At 48.2% G+C, this 22341-nt stretch overlaps 1 protein-coding gene across 21 annotated transcripts in view; it reads left to right on the top strand.

Moving 5' to 3' along the window:
- The window catches only part of EIF4G3 (eukaryotic translation initiation factor 4 gamma 3), a 76800-nt gene that overhangs the window by 30820 nt on the left and 23639 nt on the right, over positions 1–22341 (top strand). For 8 of the 21 annotated variants that reach the window (XM_060276300.2, XM_060276298.2, XM_060276295.2 and 5 more), the window contains 9 exons: positions 4163–4258; positions 5150–5263; positions 8441–8476; positions 12816–12998; positions 14117–14231; positions 15679–15806; positions 16341–16463; positions 17120–17228; positions 20605–21456. In XM_060276300.2, coding sequence (XP_060132283.1) covers positions 4163–4258; positions 5150–5263; positions 8441–8476; positions 12816–12998; positions 14117–14231; positions 15679–15806; positions 16341–16463; positions 17120–17228; positions 20605–21456 — 1756 coding nt within the window. The remainder of the gene's footprint in view (positions 1–4162; positions 4259–5149; positions 5264–8440; positions 8477–12815; positions 12999–14116; positions 14232–15678; positions 15807–16340; positions 16464–17119; positions 17229–20604; positions 21457–22341) is intronic. The other 13 variants (XM_088670945.1, XM_088670946.1, XM_088670947.1 and 10 more) reach the window with 5 other exon arrangements.

Here is a 22341-nt window from a genome sequence, read left to right as displayed (position 1 = left end):
TGAGACCCTGCAGAGTCCTCGCCAGTAAGAGGAGACAGCCCTGGGTTAAATGAACCAGCTGGCTGACTCTGAAAGAGGCAGCTGCTTCTACTTTTCTTTCTTCATTAAATTCATTCAAACGTATAACATATACATACACATATCTGAATGCTGGTGTTTAAGCAGTACATACAAAATAGCATCCAAATAATGTAAGCTTCTTATCCCAAACTACTGTTTGTAGAGAAGGTGATAAACCCTTTAAGTTAACCAAAGTTTTGTAACGTAAGGAAAGTCCTCTATTTTCATTTTTATCCATATACATAAATAAAGCTGTGCCATTCGATTCCAAATGAGTCTTTATGCTTCAGGCCTTGTGTCAGTTTTATTTAATTTTTCCACAAATACACATAGCTGCCAAGTTTTCCCTTTTCTCACGAGGAAGCCTATTCAGCATAAGGGAAAATCCCTTAAAAAAGGGATAACTTGGCAGCTATGAATACAGTTTTCCACACTTTGTTGTACCAGTTTGTCAGAAAATCCCCCTCTTAAGTTCTTCCGGTGTGATGCTGTTAATGAGCCAGGCTGCTAGGAGAAGAGAACTTCTTAAAGGTTTAAGCTGTAAGTTAATATTGCCTCCCGTGAAAAGGTTGAGGAGAGCTAGACATTTTGTGTAGTAGTTGTTTTTATTTGCACAAATAACTTTCTCCTCAAGTCCACTTGTTCATGGGCTCCTCTGCACCATGCTTTTGAAGCATATGGCCTCCCCCAAAGAATCCTGCTCTGAATGTATGGTCTGAATGTGATCTACGGAAGTGCTCTGCAAATTGCAGTCATCACTCATTGCTGTGTCTCAAGGTGCTACAGCATTTGTAAAGTTTAGAAATAATCACTGCTTTAAAAAAGAAAAGGGAAAAATTACATGCCCCAACCCTCAGCTGTTGAGGTTTGGAAGGCTAGAATTGGAGTTAACCTGGATACAAGTTGTTGTGGCAGGGAATGCTCTTGGTGCATGGCAAGAAGCACTCCCTTCCCACCTCAGGCCAGACCCTGATTGGCTCCCTAGGATTACATTGGAACTTCCATCTGGCCCTTCTAGGCCAGCTAATTGGGCTCTGAAATTGGACTCAGAAATGTGGCTGCTAATTGCTGCTTGCTGATGTACTCCAAGACAAAGACAGTGAATTGGAGAAGAGATTGGCTTGTTGAGTCATTGCAGTGGGCTTGATGCAACAAGGCTAGCAAAAGTTAGGGGTGCTTCATGGGCAGAATGTTGCCTGATTGGAGCCAAAATTTGCTTCCTAAGTGACCTTGCTGCATTTTTGTCTCATTTGCCATTTCACTCCACCTGACAAACTAGGCAGTTGCAGGCTTCAAACATCTGGGCATCCCCAGAGCCATGCAACTGAACAGCTCCTGAAAAATGCTATTTTGCTGTGTCTGGCTGCCCTTAGAGAACTGTTGCCCTTCTTTTCCACCAGCCTGGAAGGTGGTTAGGTGCCTGCTTTGGATTTTGCCTCTGTGAAAGGCGAATCACTACAGTAGTGATTGTTTTTCTGGCATGTTTGAATTAGCAAACGCTTCTGAGTATCTGTGCATACCCTGCAGAAACTTTCCTTAAATAAGGTGCTATCTGAGCAGCAGGTTAAACTAGATGACTTCCAGAGTCCCTTCTAGAGTATTGGACTTATCCAGTGCTAAGGTGGGACCAAAATCCACCCAGTCTCAGAAAGCTGCCCTTGACTTTAATCTACTGATTGTAATAAGGGGAGGACAGTATGATTTATTGTCACACACCCCTTTTAGGAGGAGTTTTCATTCAACCTTTTCAGATCCTGAACCTATCCTTAGCCCAGAATGACATTAGGGTACCCACTTCTTTTTTTGCCATATATTTGTATGGTGGTAGTACTGTTGCTGTTGCAACTTGTTTTAGGCTAGGTTGCAACCTCTCAATGGGTCCCGACTAGGGGCCTAAGAGGGCGTTATTAATTGTGTTTTACCACATTTCTGCCACTGATCCCTTTGTTCAGCTGTGTGCTCTTGAGGTCCAAGTTCTCACAGTTTTGAGCAGCTGACTTTGAAACCTAGCCTAGGCCACCTTGGAATTCTGCATTCAATATGAGCCAAATGACTGCCTTATGCCCTGCTTTGAGTGTTTGTAGTCACATGTACCTGATGATAAGAGACTCTTTTTACAAAAGAACCTCTGTGCACAAAAACACACACCTCGCATATGCACACACATATGCACAGCAGTATTTTGTCTCTCTGAATTTTAGAATGATCCACTCCCTGGTTCTCTCATTGCATCTGGCACACGAATCGTAAAATGCTGAACAGAATAAACTTTAATGATCCACCACTTTTCAGACAAATAAGCCGATTAAAATTCTCATGTGCATTCATCTTTCTGTGCCAAGCAGAGATCAGTAGGCAAGATAATTATCCCATTCAGCTGGGATGGAAGAAAGGCAAATGTCACATGTTTCAGTGAGAGCCTTGAAGGATGGGCAGAATTGAGCAATGGCTCATGGAGGTGTCCATAGTATCTTTTAGGGGGCATATGGGTTGGTGAGCCCTGATGGAAGGGCAACAGGAATTGCTCTAAACCTGGCAGTTGTTTGAACACCCAGAGACCAATTATGGATGGAGCCTGGCGTGCACAGGCAACATGCATACAATTGTCAGTTGGCTTAGCCTTTGTACCAGCCTTGCAGTTAAGCACTAGCCTGGTAGCCATAAGTAACCGGAAATTCTGTTCAGGCATGTGAATGGACTAATGGAGGAGGGATAGATCACTCCATTTCTCTACCACCATCAGTCCGTTTGAGTCTTATTTTAGCTGCAGTGGAAGGAAAGTTTCATCCTCCACATCCAGGATAGATAACTCTGAACCTCCTCTGCTAGTCTGCTTGGTGGAAGAACTTTTCCTTTCATAGCCTGTGTGTCAATACTGGCTATGGAGGAAGGGTATGCTGCTCTGGCGCTGCAATTTGCTTTAAGCTGTAGGACTGCTCTGGGGCTCAGGGTGTGGTATTCTGTTGAGTGGGCTCCCTCTGTTGAAATGGGGTGATGGGGAGTTTGCTTGCTTATGTGAATGTGTCCTCCAGCCTGTGTTATGAGCTTTGTTGCTGGGCAGGCTTCCCCACCTATCAACAAGCTGGCCTTACGCAGGGGCCTGTTAGGAGAAGGCACTGCTTTTCTTGTGAAATGACAGTTGAGGTGTCATTGCTTAGACTTAACTGGCTGCAAGAGGTTTAACTGTTTTATCTGTGTTGCTGCCTTTTGCAAAGGGCCTTATCTCCTTCTCTGCAGGGCCCTGTAGCTACCAAGGGGCCTGGGAATGGGGCTGTTTGCTGTAGTCTTACAAGGAGGCTTGGACTGTTAATGGGGGCAGGAAGGAAGGTGCATTTAACTCCTGGCCACATAGAGTCAAAGGGCAACAGTAGAGCTTCTTTTTTAAAGTCTTCTAAAGCTGTGTGGGCGTCAGGTGTGCAAGCTGCCATTGTCCTGTCTTATAAAGAGGCACTAAGCCTCAGGCGCATCACTGTGACATAAATCCGGAAATGTTTGTCTTGAGCCAAATATTCTCCTGATGAATATTGTAATGGGCTGAATATTCTGCTGCTTCTTGGCATGAATTAGCAAAACATTTCTGGCACTGAGTGTGCCACTGAGCCATCCAGCAGGGAGGAGGAAGAGGTGTGTGGGATTCTGTGCCAGTGAGGTGAGCAAGCCAGCAGGGTGGGAGTACCGGGTGTTCTGAGGCTCAGAAGCAAATGGTTTGGCCTAAAGGCACTGCTGGGACCAGGCAGCCACAGAGGACAGCTATTTCTGCCGTGGTTCAGCCTCCCCCCCCCAAAGCACCATTCAGGAGATGAAACATTGGGCTGGACAGATTCTTGCTCTTGACCCAACATGGCAAATGTTGTAGTTAAGTGCCTTCAAGATATCAATTGCTTTTAAGTGAGATAGTAGACATCCCCTAACTTAGAGAACTGTTGAAAACCTGAAGTCAAGGTTATTCCTTGTATCCGGGCTTTTGCATCAGTGACGTATGTCTGAAGGTACAAAGTGTGGGTCTAGTTGAAAGTTGAGGCAGCAGCGGGAAGGCAGTTTCCATCCCAGTTGCCATTGCTTGTCATGTCTTTAACCATCTTTCTTCTCTCTCCCATGGCAGGCCCCTTACCCCTCTGGACAGAATACTGCACCGACTACGCTGGTGTACCCGCAGGCCCCTCAGACGATGAGCACCCAGCCTCAGACGCGCTCGCCGGTAAGGGAGCCCTTACTTTGCCTGTGTGTTGTGCTGCATCTGTCCAGCAAAGCCGTTGCATTGCACTTCCTAACCCTTTTGCGAGTAGCTTCCCTGAGCAAAAGGCACCCGAAGGACTTCCCCTCTGCTTCCAGGTGGCACAAGTGACAGAGTGTTGAAGCCCTCTGGGGCTCTCAGAGATGAAGAGTCGGGTCCTTTTTTGAGTTGCCTGCCTGCTCTCCAGAAGCCTGTAAATGTCTACTCCTGGGCACTTCTGTCATTGCCTACAGTACTGGTGCCCTGCTGCCAGAGGGGCCCCTGGCCCAAGCTGCCTCCACAGGCCCTTCTCTCCTCAGCTCCTGCTGCAGGTCTTGCTTTAAGTCTGCTCTGCCTGAGCCCGGCTTCAATCTCTTGTGTTGATCCAATCCACCTTGCATCATAAGTTTGAGTGATACTGTGCCTTTCAAGGGTGTGTCTTCTGGTGATAGCTGTTGTGTGGTAGATGCATGGACACCCCCCTTTGTGTCTTTACCTTTTAGTGCCCCCTTCTTTAAAGGGCTTGTGGTGAGTGGGGAAGGAGAAACTTGTTTCCTGCGGCCAATGCAATTCTTGGCTCCTGTGCTCACAGCCCTGCTGGTTCCAGCTGCACGCTCTTGTTTTTTGTCTAGAAAAGGACCCTCCAGTTCATTCCCTCCTCACTCAGCCCCAGTAGTTGGCCACAATCCTGCTCTGTGACAAACTGGTATTGAGCAGCAGAAGGGACACCCTCCCATCCCCAGCCACCCTCACTGTAGTAGGGCATGTTCCTCCCTGTTGGGATGCGCAAAAAGCAAGAGCTGAAAGATTCATGGCTAAAGCGAGAGGGGAGAGTCTGACTCGAGAGCCGTGTCTCTAAACCAGTTTTCTTGACAGCCCAGCAGAGCAGTGCCAGTACATTACCCAGACAACTGGAAGCGGAGGAAGGTTTTGGAACAGAGTCCGGTTTACAGGTCCTTGGCGGGAAGAGGCTGGATAAAATACTGCATTGTAAGCAATATAACAAACTGTACTCCCTTCTTGCAGGCAGTCGTGCCCCCACGGCACCCCTTTCAGTTCTGTTGCTTTTTTGGTTTCATTATTTGACCACATTGTTGACTGATCTACAGAAAAGCACTGATCCAATCTCTGCTTTAAGCCGCTGTGTCTTGCGGGCTGCCGCATTCAGCGGCAGTTTGGAAGGGCCAAGGCTATCCAAGGTGGTGGCAGGAAGAAATTGAGGCAGGGTGCCCCCTCCTAAAAAAAAAAACAACCCCACAACAGCCACAACCCAATAACCCTGTTACAAATTTTTCAGGTGGTCTGAGTGATCAGGTACCTGAGATTTACTTTTCTAGCCCTTGTGTGGGATTTGCATTTGATTGGATTGGTCACTCGAGGGAATTTGGCAAAAACTCCTCAAAACAGGAACTTTGCCCAATTTTGGCAGAAACCTTAAGACAGAAGAAGCTACCTATAATGTCAGCCATTTTTCTGTGGTCATGAACAATCCCCCCACTAAAATATTACCCTGCGTGCAGTCTTCTGCCATCGTCACGTTTTGTGATCATTACCACCCCATGACTAAAAATTGCTCACATAACATTTCATTTTCCCCACTCACCTCTCCTCCTCCCCTCGCAAGTCCAAAAGAAATGCAAAATGGGCCAGGCTGAGTAGCTCTTGCATTTCGTTCTGGGCTTGGTTTCCATTGGTTTATTCTCCCCGTCCCCCCCCCCCTTTGTGGCCCTGAAGGAAGGCTTGGGGTAGGGTGAGCGAGGGAGAGAGAGAGAAAGAGAGAGAGAGCCGCCCATCCACCCACCCATCAGGGCACAAGAGCCCCAGCTGAGGGAGCTGGTGGGCCCTGAAGTTGTTTTTGTATTGGCAAATGAAGGGACCCTAGCTCTGCTTCTTCCCATAGCTGCCCTTTGGCTTACTCCAATCTATTTCTGCATTCAGGGGCCATTGGCAATTGCACAGCCTCTGCCTGGACACGGCTACCTTTGCCATCCAGGTAGCTTGGTGTCATTCCCAGGCAGGTTTTCTGTTACATCAGGGCCAATGCCTCACACTGTGCATGCTGATTCCAGTTGGGGAGACTTTAAAAACTTTTCAGTGAATTTCTAAACCGCAACAGGTTTTTGTTTCTTTTTAAAGCAATTTGGCCAGCATAGAAAAAATGCTGAAGTGGGGAAGAGAAAAGCTATAGCGGGAGGTTTTGTTTTCAAATGGCCACAGCCAGTGTGCCCACAATGCAGCTTTAACCCATGGCGGGAGAGGGGGCCCCCTGCCAAATAGGCACAGAAGGAATTGGAAGCAAGACCAGCATCTGGCAGGCAAAAATTGTGACTCCAGGCAAAGGGGAAAAGGAAACCTATTTTTAATCTGAGCCAGCAGTGACTACAGTTTGTTCTGTTGCTTACAGTTACTTAATAGAGAGAGAGGCAGAAAGAGAGGGAGAGAGAAAGAATACTGTCCACAGGAATTATGCAGCCAATAGCCAATGGTGACAAGTGCAAAATAGACTAGGGTCTTTCTTTTTTCCTCCCACTAACGAAGTTTTATTTATTTTTCATATAACATGTTTACTGGGCCGTTGGTTTTCACATAATTTTATTAAGTTGCAACTATCTGGCTCTGATTTCTGAGCTGTTTAGAAGTGATACTCCTGTGGAACAGTGATAAGACAGGTACTTTTGCTTTTGCTTTTGGACAGATTTGCCCCATAAAGGTAGCTTTTTTGGTCTGTTACTGGTGTGCCTTGCTGATTTTCTGGGAATATAGACTTTCTATCCCTCAACCTATTTCACCAGAAGTAGGCATGCTTCATGCTTCTCAGGTCAGATATTTACCATCCCACTTTGTTTGTGCCCCCACTTTTCACACTAGAGGCAGAGCAAATTTTGAACCATATTTCTGTGCCAAATTTAATATAAGAACCAGCAGCCAATTCTTGCTCTCAATTTGTGTGTTTCTCAACAGCCGGAGGATCAGTAGAATGGCAGAGTTGAGCAAACGGGCCAGAAACTGTCCGTTCAGCTGTGTCAAAGTCTTTGGGAAGTTTCAAGAAGAATATTGAGGTTTTGAGAGAAAAATGACATTTCTCTGTTAGGCGTTTTGATGGACAATAAGTGATCTCTTTCCGCCTGAAATAGATGCTGCAGCCTGTTCTGTAGGTTTGTATGGTAGTGAGAGAGAGACTGCCGTTTCTGTTTCTGAATATTATATTTGGTGTGGGAAGTAGGTTATTTAAGTGTATCACAGTAAACTTTGGTGCTTAGGAAAGCTTCTGCTGAGAAAGAGCTTGAACTCTCCAGATGTTTCTGCAAGATAGTGGCTCTGGTAGTTTCCTTGATTTCTGATGACACTCTCTCTGCTTATTGGTGGTTGTTGTTGTGAACTCATTTGCAGTCTCCTCTTTTGCTTTATTGTTCATAGCAGATTTTCTGTTAATGTTCAGGGGGGGATAGTGAGTGTGGCTTTTCTCATGTGTGTTGTGGGAGAGGATAGGGGAGAGATCTTGAGTTGATGCTACAGCATTGCATGTCTACCCGTCCCCACACGCTCAGCTGCACTGAATATGCCACAGGATTTTGCTTGCTTTCCCTTAAGAAAGGAAGGAGTGCCCAGTGAAGTTTTTAGAGGTTTCTACAGCTGCACTTAGAAAGCTCCATATATGCCAAGAGATCAGCATCCCTAGGTGAGGCTGTCTTGCCTTTCAAGTTGTGGCTGTGCCACAGGCAGGGCTCTCCATCCTGCACTCAGCTTTGATGCACATCAGCAAGGGCTAGCCTGCCTTGCTTTTTTTTTAAAAAAAAAAATAACTTAGCGGTTGGTTTTTCAGCAAACCCTTCTCCCCCTGCCCTGCCCTCTTTCAAGTATGTTAGTGTTAGGATGCCTTTTGGCTATCTAACAACTTTGGCAGGCACCCCACCCACCCACTTTTTGAGCAGTGCACTCACCTGGCAGCAGAGTTTTACCTTCTGGGTTTTTGGTACCTGTCTGTCACTGTCCTGCAGCACAGCTTTGACTGTGAGAGTGTGTGTGTACGTGTGTTGGGTTTTTTCTTTGATTTCTCCTTGTGGGTTTCTTTTGCATACAGTGTGACAGTTTTTGCCTTTTGTTGTGGTGTTTCTGACTCTCTGTGCCTTTCCTTTTTGTGTTTTTGTTTCTCCTGCTTCTCCTCAGTTTGCAGCGGGGCCTCGACCTGCCCATCATCATCAGGTACAGTACCCTCCTTGCCCCTCTTCACTACCCCCCCTTTGCTGGTTGGGAGGAAAATGTGTGGGAGGTGTTACTTGGCTGGCCCTCCACTAATTCCTCAGGCTATATCCTGCACCTTGCTTTCTTAGAACCCCCCCCCCTTTCTAAAGAGCCCCCTAACCCCATGGCACAGTCAAGCTTCAGCTTCTAACGGTTACTAATTCTGTTGCATCAGTTAACAACCCCACTAACTGTGCTCCCTGGCTTCTGCTGCTGCCACAAAGCTTTCTGATGGCTGTTGGTCTTGGGATCTTTGATGTTTGCTTGGTCAGGGATGTGTGTGCGTGTGTGTGCTTAGTTTGGTTATCTCAGGCATGTCAAACCTGCGGCCCTCCAGATGTTTTGGCCTACAACTCCCATGATCCCTAGCTAGCAGGACCAGTGGTTGGGGAAGATGGGAATTGTAGTCCAAAACATCTGGAGGGCTGCAGGTTTGACATGCCTGGGTTATCTAGTTCTCTTGGGCACCAGGGGGAAATGGAGTCAGAATCCAAAAGACTTGCCCGGAGCAATTGCCACATTACAGAACTCCCAAGTACTTTGCATTCTGAGGATGGCATCATTCCACCTGAAATAAAAACACCATGAATGTCCACTGCAGTTAGGAGACTGCTTGGTTTTCTTTACCAAATAGAGCCATGCTAAGCTGGAAGCACGAGAAAAATCTTGAATAGTGAAATTGGATTCTGGGTTCGGAGTTTTTTCTCTGGTCTTGTGGGGCTGGCCCAGCCCACTTTCCATGCCACCTTCAAGGCAGCACCTAGGGGAGCTGTTCAGCATCTGAGGTTGACTGCTTTGGATGGACCTAACACTTTCTACAACCTGTCAGAAACAACTCATGAGAAGGGGGTTGCACTGTTGTTTCATCTGAGCTCAAGCATACTGGGGTGGTGAAAGTGTAAGTCTGAATAGCCCATCACACAAGTCACATCATAGGAGTTGGGGGGGGGTCCTCCCCATGTAGCCATAAATCATCAGGGAATAAGTTAATTATTATGTGCTCATCTTCTCTTCCCCCCCCCAAAAAAAACGGACAGCCTGAGTTACTCATGTGGCTGCTACTTGCTGTGTGGAGGGGTGTGGCTTTTAGAGGTGCTGTTTCTGGTTAAAATGAGACAGTGTTGTGGCTTCTTCAGTTCTACATGCTGGAGATGCCAGATCCCATATTTTCTGTGGCTGTTAAGAGTCCATATCAGTGGGGGGCAGAGGAGTACTGGGCTTCCTGGCTGGTGCTGTAGTTTTTCAAATATCATTTTACCATCTTCAGTGCTGGACGCAGTTACAGTTAGGTTAGCTTTAGAGACGGCTTTGAAAAGTGTTGTAACTTGCCATAAACCTTTATGGCATCCCATTGATTAGAAACCCAACTCAAAATAATCAATAATCAAGGGTTAGATTGGAACCAGAGTTCACCTTAACTTCATGTGGTACTAAATGGCTCAAAGCAAATGGGTGATGAGGAGGCAGCTGGATGGATTGATTGATGGAGAGTTGTGGAGAGCTGCTTCATTGTCAGGTGCAACTTGCAATTCCTTCCTATCCCTCCTGCTGGCCATTGAAAATGACAGGAACTCTGATAGTCCAATGCAGAGCACTCTCACAGGCATCGTTTCCTGCAGTTATTGTGTCATAAGATGTTCAGGTCAGTGTGACTCATGTGCTCACGCCATTAACTGGCAGCTCCTCTGGCCCAGCTGCTGTGACGCTTGGTGAGGCTCATTGAACTTGCCAACTGCTATTTGAAGACCGAGGGGGCTGTGGGCATGTCTTCCTCCAGGAGGAGCGCTATTCCTGGGGCCCTTCTTGCTTCTGCACTCATTCAATTACCGCAAAGTGTTTGCACAAAGATGTGCAACACAAAGCTGTTGGAAGCAACTGTGAACTCCCCTGTGGGGAGGAGGAGCAAACCTTGTCAAGGAAAGGAGGGAGGGCGTGAAAACACTCTGCTTACCAGGAACTGAGGTTTGCCTTAGAGTGGGAGGGGTTTCTCATTGGCAGCCTTTGACTCCTGCCTCATTAGGGAATCACATTTTCCATTTATGAAAATTTCTATTTTAGTTCCCGCTGGGCAGATGCTGTGAATTCTGTCAGGTCTCTTAGTTTCGGGACTGCTGAGCAAGGATTCTTGTGCCAGTCTTGTTTCTCCAGCAGGTGCCACGAGAGCCAGGGACAAGCCAGTGGGTCTGCTGCATAGGGTTGGCCTTGAACTTTGTGTTCCTGATTTGGCACAAAGTGCTCCTCCAATGGGATTTGGAAAGGGGGCCGGTATTTTGAACTGTTTGACAGAACCATTATAAAACACAGAAAAGAACACCAATTCATCTCTGACTCTCTGCTGCAGCCATGGCCTCTATCATCTTGTCTGGAACCCTGATTTTCTTCACCAGTCTGTTAGCATTGCAAGTTGCAGAAATTGGGATCTGGGAGGGGAGTAGCAGCTGCAGGAGTCTTGCATGTTCCCCTTCCAGACCCTTTTCTGGTGCTCTTTTCAGAGCAGCATTTTGGGATTTCTTTCCAGCTCTTGAAGCTGGTCAGGCACTTGGTTGTGTTTGCTTGATCATCAAAGAGACTTTAGCTAGTTGAGTCCCTGAGCGGCTGCTGGACCTGGTCTGCTCTCCAAATAGGAAACAAAATGCAAAGCTCCAAAGCACCACTTTTCCTTCTCTCCGCCTCACAGGCTGTCCCAGCAGGTCGAAAGTGGTTCTTTTGAGGGGTAGCCCAGACAATCTCTGAATTCCTTACGATCCCATGTGTGCCAGTTTTACATGCCTGGAGAGCTTTCCAACTGATGTATTGTGCAGCCTTGAGATTTCTCTGTAAGCAAGGCTGCTTTCCAAGGATGGAGAACTGAGGCAGGGCTTGTCCGAGGCCAGCCGGTATGTCCCTGGGGGCTGTGGTTTGACTTGACCCTGAGTTCAAACCCCCTGCACTGCTTAGAGCGGGACAAAATTTGTCAGTGGCCTGCTGTGTGTCCTGGTTTCTGTGCAGAAGATTGAAAGAGGAGGCCTCATGCATGGCCATCTAAACCTGAAGCCGCCAGCCAACAAGGCTGCTCTTGATAGCCAGCGTCGCTGTCCCTTGGAGCCGCATCCCAGGGTTTGTCTTCTGCATCTCTCTTCCTCCCCATCCACCCTGGAGGTGGATCTCTTCAGACAGGTGGCTCCTTCTGTCCTCTGCAGACAACCTGTGGCTGTGTGGCAGGGAGCCTTCCTTTTCGTTCCTGCTTGACCACTAAACTTGGGGCTGGTTTCTCTCATCTTTTTTGAGACCATCAAGAGGATTTCAGCAAGGTTCTGATAATCATTGGGCTGTTTCTGTTGGAGAGAAGAAGGGACCCCCAGGAAAGGGTAGTTCTAGTTAGGGCAACTTTTCCTAGCCATTTTCTTTCTACTGAAGCTTTAGTCCCTTGTTGTGTTTTGAGGAAAGCTAATGTCAGTGAAACAAATACTAATTTTAGAAAGCCCTAGACTGTTGCATGATGGTGACTTGGGCCAGGGAGGAGTCCTCAATGCCTACTGGAGGGGCTAGGCAGAAGGAGGGCTTTAGGTTGCATGCTGGACCCCCACCCACCCCTCCTGTTGTTGACCTGTCAGCTGTTCCATTGGCTTTCTTTCTATTTCCTGCTGCTTTCTTGCTTCGTTGTTGAAGGGAGGATTCAGACCCATCCAGGTAACTTTCACTACTGGTTCTGCATGGCCTCACTGCCTCTCGATCACATGCGCCATTAGCGGCCAGGTGTCTTAGTGCCTGGCGCATCATTTCGCACATTGAATGTTGAGCATTGGGAGATGTCGTCGTCACACGTCCCTAGTCCTCTGGTTGACATTTGTGTGGTCGGAGAAGTAAGTTTAGATCCAGGAAGGGGTTGCCGTCTACTTAGATCATGCCCGGAGTGATGAAGAAGCTTCCCCAGTTTCAGGCAGGTCAAGGAAGGTAAGTGTGTGGTTGGCTCAGGACTGAACGCCAGTGCAGGCATCAGGTTCCTCTTGGCAACCCCTTTAGAGAAGTGGCCTTATACAGCCCATCTCCAAATGACACCCATCACCATTCCTGCCCTGCCCCCTCACTTCCAGGGCAGGACTCGTTAGATGCAAAGACTATCCTGGCCGGACTCATCACTTTCCCCCGCCCCACTTGTGTTGCACGTGGGACACGTGGGCTTCCGAGGCAGAAGACCCTTGGCCAGAGAGGGCCAGCTAGTTGTTGATCAGATGCATGGTGAAAGCACCGTAACTGTGGCGCACTGCTCTTCCAGAAGATGGCCGGCTAAAATACGGGGCTCCTTGCTTCCCTCCTCCAGTTTTTCCAGAGGCCTCAAATTCAGCCTCCCAGAGCAACGATCCAGAATAGCAGCCCTTCCATCCGTCCTGGTGCACAGACGCCAACCGCCGTCTATCAGACCAATCAGCACATCATGATGGTGAACCACCTTCCTATGCCGTATCCATCCATCCATCAGGGGCCCCAGTACTGTATACCACAGGTAAGGTCACAGCACCCTTAAAATGATACAGTTGACTTGCATCTTGCACACATTTAACCTGCACAATCGCAGCTTCACAGGCTTGGCACCGAGCCAGCTAACAGAGCACAAATTAAACCTATGCAAGGTGAAGAGTTTCCCAGTCCCTGGTAAGCAAGTGAGAGAGCTTAAAAGCTCTCCATATCTGCAGCTGCCTGCAGGTTGTGGTCAATGTCTGCCCTCCTGTGACTCAGCTGGGTGCAAGTTAAATCCACGGCATGGGTGTGTTTCCGTTTTCCTCCTTCTGTTTCCCTGAGTTTTCAGTCCTTGGGTGGAAAAGGGGAATCGGGGCAGGTCTGGGACGAATCTCTGGCACTTGGTTTGCAGGCACCTGCCTTACCCAGGCTATTGGTCCGCCTAGCTCAATATTGTCTACACTGACTGGCAGCAATGGGCCTCTGAGGTTTCAGGAGAAGGGGTCTTTTCCTAGCCCTACGTGGAGATGCTGCCAGGGATCAAACCTGGGGGTCTTCTGCATGCCAAGCAGGGGCTCTGCCACTTCCCCTGGAATTTTGGAATCTGCAATATATTTTATTTATTTATTGCTTTTTTAGTTCCCAGCATTCCGCAAAGGTGTTCAGAGCAGCATTGCATGGGGCTGTACCCAGCTAAATTTTACTCAAAGTAGACCCATCAAAATGAACACACCTAGGTTAACCAAGTCTGTTGATTCCAATGGATCTCCTCTGAGCAGGCCTACTGTTGGATACAGCCCATGATGTTCAGTCTCCCCCTTTTTAAGTCTTCACAACAATTCTGTGAGGTAGGCGGCTGCGGCCTTTGTATGTATTGCCCTCCACTGCTGCATCTTTTTCCTCATTGCTCTGCCTGGTGTGGGAAGAGAGGCCAGTAAGTAGTCTGGAACTGTATTGATTGTGGACTTAGTCCCTGCTGCCAAGGGACCAGCTGGTCAGGATGTAGCCCACAAACTGCCCAGCACTTGCCATGAGGCCAAGAGTTGGCAGGGCAGAGTGGGGAACTGCATTAAGAGCATCATTAATAGGGTGGCAGGATAGCTTTTCCTGCTCATAAAGCGCTTTGTGCCATTTTCTGAGCCTCTTGTGCCATTTCCGTTTCAGTATCGTCATAGCGGCCCTCCGTATGTGGGCCCCCCACAACAGTATCCTGTTCAGCCGCCAGGGCCTGGACCATTTTATCCAGGACCGGGACCCGGAGAGTTCCCCAACGCCTATGGTAAGAAGAGGTTTCCTTTGAAGGTGGATGGGTAGCAGAGCAAGGGCCATTTGACGTGGTCTTTTCACCCTGTAGACCGATCTTTATGCAAACCAGGCTTCCTGTGTCCGTATTCCACATCTTCAACACTGTAGCATTCCCATTTTGGCTTCTCTGTGTTAAAATGAATATACAGTAGGCCTGCAGGTTACATTCCAGGGGTTCACCTGCAAATGCAAAATCATGCAAAGTCAGGAAGACCCCCGGAATCACCCCCCTGTAACTGTCCCTGTCTTACTGGGCTCTGGGAAGGTCATGCAAGGCCTCTGAAAGACGGGGCGGGGGCGCTTCTGTGGGATCTTGCTGGAGTCTCACACAGTCTTCCAGAGGTGTTGCGCAGGCTTCCCAGAGACTTCACCTTGCTTATCAAGATCTGGGAAGGTTGCATGAGATCTTGTATGACTCCTTCTGGCTGGCTGCCCCTTCCAGTTCATTTATTTTCCTGCCATCTGCACAAAGCTGCAGTTGTGCAAATAAATCACATGTAAGTTGCAGGTCTAAATTGCAAATTGAGTAGATTTTCCTCTTTAATTTTGATGAATGAATTCTGTCACTTTGGCTGCATTGCCTTACTGGTGCGCTCTGGTCATCCTGGGGCAGAGGGGGCAGGAAGAGAGTTAGGCAAGGAGAACCAAAGCACTTATCTGCTGGAGATCTTGCTTGGAGATCTTCTTTTGGCACCCGAGGTCAGGGCCAGCCTTACTTTCAGGTGGCTTAAAATTGTGTTTTTAAAAAAGAGGTATGGGAGTGGATTGGGGGCTGAAAATCTCTGGAAGCTGTAGTCTGTGACCAGCACCCAACCCTGTGGGTTATCGGCTTTCTTGTGAAATTGGAGGATGTTCATCACTTTGCTTAGAACCTTTGGCAAATGGGAGACTCTGAGGTCTTTACTTTCTTAGGAGTAGAGGGTGCAGTTTGCTTCATTGGCTCTGGTGGAAAGTGTGTGTGCGTGCATGCATGCAGAGGTTGGGGAGGTGACTTTGTTCCTCCAGGAAAGAAACTGAGCCTGTAGTGTCATTGGCCCAGTCCTATGGAACTCTTTGCCACTGGAGATTCAGCAGGCGCCTTCTGTGCCAACTTTTAAATGCCTACTGCCACTAGGCCTGCGCACGCAGTTAAGAGTACATCCTTCCACAGTGGCCTAATAATGCTTGTTTTTAATTTGTTTATGGTTTTACTGTATGGCTTTTCATTGTAGTAAACTGCTGTGATATACACACACATATGCAAGCCTCGGGGGGGGGGGGGACTCCCAAGCAGAGGGAGCAAGTGGCCCCTCAGCTCCCTGACCTTGAGAGAGGAAAACCAGGAGTCGCACTTGGAGGTAGCTCGTCCTGGGCGAAGGGACGTGGCTTTGATCACTTTGCCACAGGCCTAAGAGTCTCCTTGCCCCCTTTACCCACTGCAGGGGCACCTTTCTACCCAACTCCCCCGATGTATCAATCCACACCCATCATAGTGCCTACGCAGCAGCAGCAGCAACAGCAGCAGCAGCAGCAGCAGCCAATCCCACCAGCCAAGCGGGAGAAGAAAACGGTAAGAGAGCTCTGCAGCTGAATGCTGAGCCCTGTGGGTTGAAGGGAGAACCTGGAAACTGGGGAGGTTGACACTCCCCTCACCATGGGAGGAGTCTCACAGGTGTTCTGTTTAAAGCCTTTGTTGTTACCGTATTTACTCACCTTCCTCATATGTGCTTTAAGATGATATATGCAATATAATCAAAACAGTTTAAAATAGCAGCAAATGAATGGGAAAACCCTAAAAAGAAACACCCATTGTGGAGATCTCATCTAGCTTAGAAAGCTTTTCGGAACAAAAATGCCCCTTGGCAGCACCTCAGTGGGCGTCATAATGGGGGCCTTTTGGGGCGGGGGTGTTACATTATAAAGGGGACACCTCTTGGGGTGGGGTTTCCTTCAACCATGTGCTGCTGTGGCCCTTGGTGTGGCCCTCTGAACCGTGAGTCGCGAGTGTCATGCTCCCTTCACAGCATGAGGCTGGGCCCTGGTTAAGCCAAGCCACCTTTTTGGGGAGGTGATTTGAGCAGGTGCTTCATTCCATCCTTTCCAGATCCGCATCCGAGATCCCAACCAAGGGGGCAAAGACATAACAGAAGAGATCATGTCTGGTGGAGGAAGCCGCAATTCCACGCCTCCCACGGTCAGGCCCTCATCCACGCCCACCCCGCCACAGGTAACTGCATGGGGACGGGCACATGCTGGTAGGAGGCTGGCATTCATTCTCCGCTGCAGCCTCCTTGTGCAGCGTCTATATCTTGGTGGCGCTTCTTGCCCTCACCCTCTCTCTTCTGCTCATCAGCTGCAAGGCAAAGCCAGTCATCCTCTTGCCAGAGAGGGGCCTGCTTCTGAGGGCAGGAAAAGTTGGAGAAGGACCTTGGCTGCCTCAGGCAGGAGGGTCTCCAGGACTTGGGTTGTGGAACGTGCCCCAGTTGTAGCTCCTCTCGGTTTATTGTTATTCAACACTTCGTTTTTTAACAAAGTGCTTTGAAAGGCTTTCAGTTGAATTGCGGCAACCTTTAAATTGTTGGGAAGAGGCATGCTTTCCCCCCAAATTCCATGGTGGGGGGTGCGGGATTTCCAGATAACTGGTTGTGCCTTCTCCTTTCTCGCTGCTGTGAATAGTAATTTGTCTTTCTCCTCCCGCTGCTTTTCTCCCACCCTCCCCATGCGCCTTTTTTTTATGACTGTATATCTTATTTCTTCCTTTTCTTGATTTTTTTCTTTCCAACCCAACTGGGTTTTCTGCCCCTCTTGCTCACTTGTGTTCCATGTTGCTAGTTTTTATGTTCGCATGCTCATTATCACCCTTTTTTGTACTTCAAATCCCAGCAGCTGCCCAGCCAGGTCCCCGAGCACAGCCCTGTGGCGTTCGGGGCCATGGAGAGCTCTCACCTCGCCGCCAGCACCCCTATCGCTGTGACAAGCGACCTGAAGCAAGGTGGGTGGACGGATCTCTTTGTCCCGGTTTTGAGAGGCACTCTCCCTCTCTCTGTGAGGAGCCTCGAGAGCTGGTGAATCTGTGAGCCTGAACACTGAATCAGTTCTGGCCTTGTAAAAAGCGCCACCTTTCAGCTTCCCACCTGCAAGTTGGTGGTGATGATGATAACATTGACATGCCTTGCTGGTTTCTGTAGTGCAGGCATAGGCAAACCTGGTCCTCCAGATATTTTGGGACTGCAACTCACATCATCCCTGACCATTGGTCCTGTTAGCTAGGGATGATGGGAGTTGTAGTCCGAAAACATCTGGAGGGCCGAGTTTGCCTATGCCTGCTGTAGTGCTTTCACAAGCAGCCTGTTGGGTACTCTTTCTAGCCATGCCCCCACCCCAAAAACACCTGAAGTTAACAAGTTTTCTTAATTTTGGCCAAGACAAACTAGGGGGAAAGGTGTCATGAATGACCTCTCACCGATAGGAGCACAACATCTGGAAGGCACCTGGTTGGCAGAGGCAGTCTCAAGCTAGTACTTAAATGAGCTGTGAATTCTTTGTGACAAGGAAGCCCCTTCTTTGGCACCCTAGAGCCATCAGTTACCCCCCCCCCCCCACAGCTTGACCTCTGGCTTGTTGGGCAGCTCCTTTCACACTTGTTCCCCACTAAATGCTCGACAGAACCAAGTGCTTCTTCGCTGCCAACACCTCCACAGGGGTGGTTGACGTAGGTGGCTGCAGCAGCAAGCGGTCCTGGTCACAGTTCTGGCCAGTTCTGTTGTGACCCAGCACATCCACTCTGAGCCTGGAAGGAGGGCAGCAACTGCCAGGTTGGAGTGGCTGCCCAGTTGCTGCTCTGCTGAGTGCTTAGAGAGACCCAGCTGCACTCCTTAGGGCTCTCCATTGAGGAGGGAGGCAGGTGTAGCTGGGGTTGTGGGTATTCTGTGGGGTGGCTGATGGAGAAGACACTGGGGGAGTGATACTCACATTTTAGGGGCATTGTTGGCAGAGTTCTGAGTCAGTGCAGCTGCTATGACTCTCTTGCCCAAGTAGGAAGGAGTCTGGTGGGGGGGGGGATGTTTGTAGGGCTGCCTGGCTGACAGGCATTCATAGTTGTTGCTCTTAATTGAATAATGATGGTGTTAATTTAATATTTGTTTCGCTGTTTATAATTATGCACGGATGGGCTGTTGCTTGTTCTCTTTCTGGTTGTTAAAAAAGTGTTGCAACAGTAAATGCTCTTAAAATACACATCTTGTACTTCTGTTCTTGCAATATAACTTAGAATATATCTAAGAGCCATGTTGAGACTTGATGTATCCATGAAACAATCCGTGCTTGTAGATGTCAAGATTAGAAATTAAACCTGGTCTTTGAACACCTTGCACATTTCTTGAGTTCCCTCAGCTGTACAATGGGGATTTGGGTTGTAATTCCTCCTTCTGGTATATGCAGGGTCACCTTGGGGTAAGACTCTGGGCAGCGGGTGAAGCAAGTAATGGTGACTGGGCAATTTTTAGTCTTTATTTCTTATACATATCCCATCTGGTGCCCCAGGCAGTTAACATTGATTATTATTATTAATAATAATGGCAATAAATAAGGCAGGTAAATCACTTCTATAGAATTAATTAAAGACCACAGGCACTAGAATAAATTTAAACAATTTATCGGTACTGGGGTCAAACACCTGTCTGGATAAAAATGCACAGGTGCATCTCACATTACGTGGGGGTTATGATCCTGGCTGTCACGTGCAAAGGCAAAAACATGTAAAACTAGAACAAACTCTGGAATGGTCGCACAAGACCATCCCTACCTGTCCAAAAGCAGTGCTGAGCAGGCCTTGCCCCCACCCCCCCATGTAAGACACCCCATCGTTCTTACTAAGCTCTGTAAATGTCTTGCAAGGGCGCTTATGAGATCTTAGATGATGCTTCCAGCATTTCTTGCTCTTCTGCCCCTTTTTATTTTTAAAAGAATTCAGTGATTCACGTAAGGTATGATCAAGAAAGTGAAATTAGCCTAAGGTGCGATCTACCTGTATTTTCTTGCTGGCAGAAGGGATTATATAGACTCCCCTTGATACGGGAGCTCCAGACATTGGGAGCAGACACTGAAGGGGCTCCCCACTTAGGAGCCCACCAAATGCCCTTTGGGTGTTCACACGACAGAAAGAAGAGCCCCTCTGGAAGATCTTGACGTCCAGACCTCCTGTGAGAGACTGTAGTTACTGGGAGTGAGCCACATTCTGTTTTATGTCTGGCCAAAGGCAAAAAAGAAGAAAAAAAGAGAAAATGTTGCAGTCAGATAGATCATGATAGCTGATCTGAAAGTCAGAGGCTGGCTGCAAAAGCTTGTGAGTAAATGGCAGCCAGAATATTTATCAGCCTTGCGACTCCCACAAGACCAGTCCTCTTCTTTCCTAGTGGTGCTTCAGTGCCCTTGAACCAATTCCCTCAGTGGCTGCCATTGGCTTTGGTGATCCTATAGCAGAGGTAGCCTTCCAGTGTTCAGTCCCTTATTTACTGACTTGTGCAAGACAGTTGGGTTTCAGATATTAGTGGCAGAACCTTTTTTGTAAATAGTGACTGGCCCTCTTGACTGTGAGTTTAGAAAGGCACTAAGAATCCAATGGGGGAAGTTCAATTGGTCCCTTGACAGTAGTGACAGGAGGCACCAGGCTCAGCCTAGCTTGGGGGGGGGGTGATGCATGCACCCCACTCGTTGCATTGACTGCTGAATCGGGCTTGCATCCCAAGATTCCCATTGTACATCTTGCATGTCCATCCCTCATGCACATAACAAGACTCTTTAGGGTAAAAAACAAATACTGTGGGGCAGAGGGAGCTCCAACATAGTTCTCAGGACTTAAGACATTGTCTTTTGATTTATCTTGCAAATGCATATCCATGTTGTTAATCAGCGTCTTTGAAGCAACCTTGGCAAAGAAATCCACAAAAGGGCCCGCAGTTCACTTTTCACAGCTACACTGCTTGCGCATGGTAGCCCTTTGTAGCCCCAAAAAGTCCCCTCCTCTGTGAGGAGGTGGTTCTTAGCACCAAGGCAAGTGGCACTTGAAGCCAAACTGCCCTATTAGGATCCACCAAAGAGAACACATAGGGTTTGAGTGCTCAGACTCCTTTTGTATCGCAGAATGGGTGGCAAGCAAACTTGACAGAAAAGAGCAGACATTGCTTGCCTTAATCCCCATTTCTTCCTTCAGTAACCTCTGGGCTGAGAATTGAGGACTGGGCAGGGAAGTGGGGGGGGGGTTCCAATGTTCCTCTTAGAAAGTGGGATGGCGTGGATAATTGATGCAAATTCATTCTGATTTGACGAGTTAAATGGCCCTTTCTAACTCTTCCATTTTTTCCCCCCAGAAGAGAAGCCTAAAGCAGATCCAGTATTAAAATCTCCTTCCCCTGCCCTCAGACCAGAGCCTAGTGGAGAGAGGAAAGATCAAATGGGCTTGACAGCAGAGACCCCGACCACCTCCTCCTCCGAGACCTCACCAGAGCTTCCTCTCACGGCTTTGCCCTCCCCTGCGGCGGTCATTGCTGCTGCCGCCACTCCTCTGCCTCCTAAATCAACGTTTGCAGCAGACTCAGAGGATGGATGTGAACTTGCTTCCTCGAAACAGGAAGCCACACCTCTTCCCAGAGCTGCGCCCTGCATGGAAGTGCCCATCTGCCCCCCAACAGATGACGCCAGCGCGGATATAGGCAGGGAGCCCCCTAGAATAGTCCCCAACGACCTCCAAGTGACTGCTAGTACTAATCTAATTACTGAACTGAACGGAGTTAGTGAAAGGGTCACAGTGACTGATGGCATCATGGAACCAGATCAACTGGAGGCAGCTGGGCCCTCGGCTGTGGATCTGGAGAGCCCAGAGGCACCTCTGGACGAGGCAGAAAGTGTGCCACCTCCAGCTTCCGTCGCTCTTCCTGCTGTTCCGACTCTGCCTCCATCTCCTCCTCCCAGCCCTCCACCCGTTTCTGCCGCTGCTACTGTTAGAGTGACAAGCCCTCTTCCTCCGCCACCGTCTGCTTCTCCTCTCCCACTACCTGGTGCCCTCCCTGGTCTTCAGGGGGATTTAGAAGGAGAGGAGGCCACAAGAACTACCCTTGGTGAAGACACCCAGGAAAATCTAGAGAAAGAAGAGGTGGAGGTAGACGGACAACCGGAGAATGCAGACTCTCAGGGCTTGAATACAAAGAAGGGCCCCGGAGCAGGTGAGTGTCCTCGCAGGGGGTCACAATGGTCTCTCCCAACTCTTTAAAAGTCTGTGGTACGGTTTATTCAGAATCTGAACAGCTTTGCTGGGGCGGAGGGGGGGAGGAGGTTGGCTGCACAGGGGAAATAGGATCAGTTGCCTCAACTCCGTGTGTGAGTGTGTGCTTTCTCCTGTTCTGTTGCAACTTAGAAAAGGATCCAGATGTGTGTTTCAGAGGGCAGCTAAGTAGGCCCAGAGGAAATTTGCCAGCTCCTTAGATTTTTTTCAAATCCTGAGTGGGAGACAGGGACTGATGATAACGGGATAGGCCTGTTTCCTTCCCCCGCAATGAACAGGGCTTCTGTGGTATGATGAGCAAAAGCGAGAAACAGCCTCCCAATTGAAAAAGAAAGAAAAATGGTTTGTTTTTATGCTTCCTGCTTTATCTACCAGAAAGCAGGCAGAACAACCATTTAGGGAGAGCTGCATTGGTGGGTGGGTGGCAGACTTGGGATGGTTCAAATGCTTGGCATTTTGCTGGTTTTCTCTCTGTCTCTCACTCGTAAAAAAATAATTCACAAAACCCACCTTCTTTTCTGACTCAGAATAACTTCCCATATTATTTATTATTAAGTTATTTTTATCCTACATTTTTAGGATTAAGCTTTTTACCTTTGCACTGTCCCCTTTCCTTTCCTTTTACATAAAAAGAAACTCAAGCAGTCCCCAGAGTTGCTCACAAATGATTTGGGAGATTACTTGCCAACACCTCCTTAATGTTAAAAGTTTCATTGTGTCTCTGAGAAATATGCATGGTATTTGAATTGCATTTCTTATCAAAGAGATCATCTCCCCAGTTTGAGGTAGTTTTCTTTTAATTTTCTCTAGTTGCACAGCTTTGTCG

Source organism: Zootoca vivipara, chromosome 6 (assembly GCF_965207765.1).
Source record: "Zootoca vivipara chromosome 6, rZooViv2.hap1.1, whole genome shotgun sequence".
NCBI classification, from domain to species: domain Eukaryota; kingdom Metazoa; phylum Chordata; class Lepidosauria; order Squamata; family Lacertidae; genus Zootoca; species Zootoca vivipara.
The sequence above is the reverse complement of the archived record's forward strand: the minus strand, read 5'-3'. Positions and strand labels throughout refer to the sequence as shown.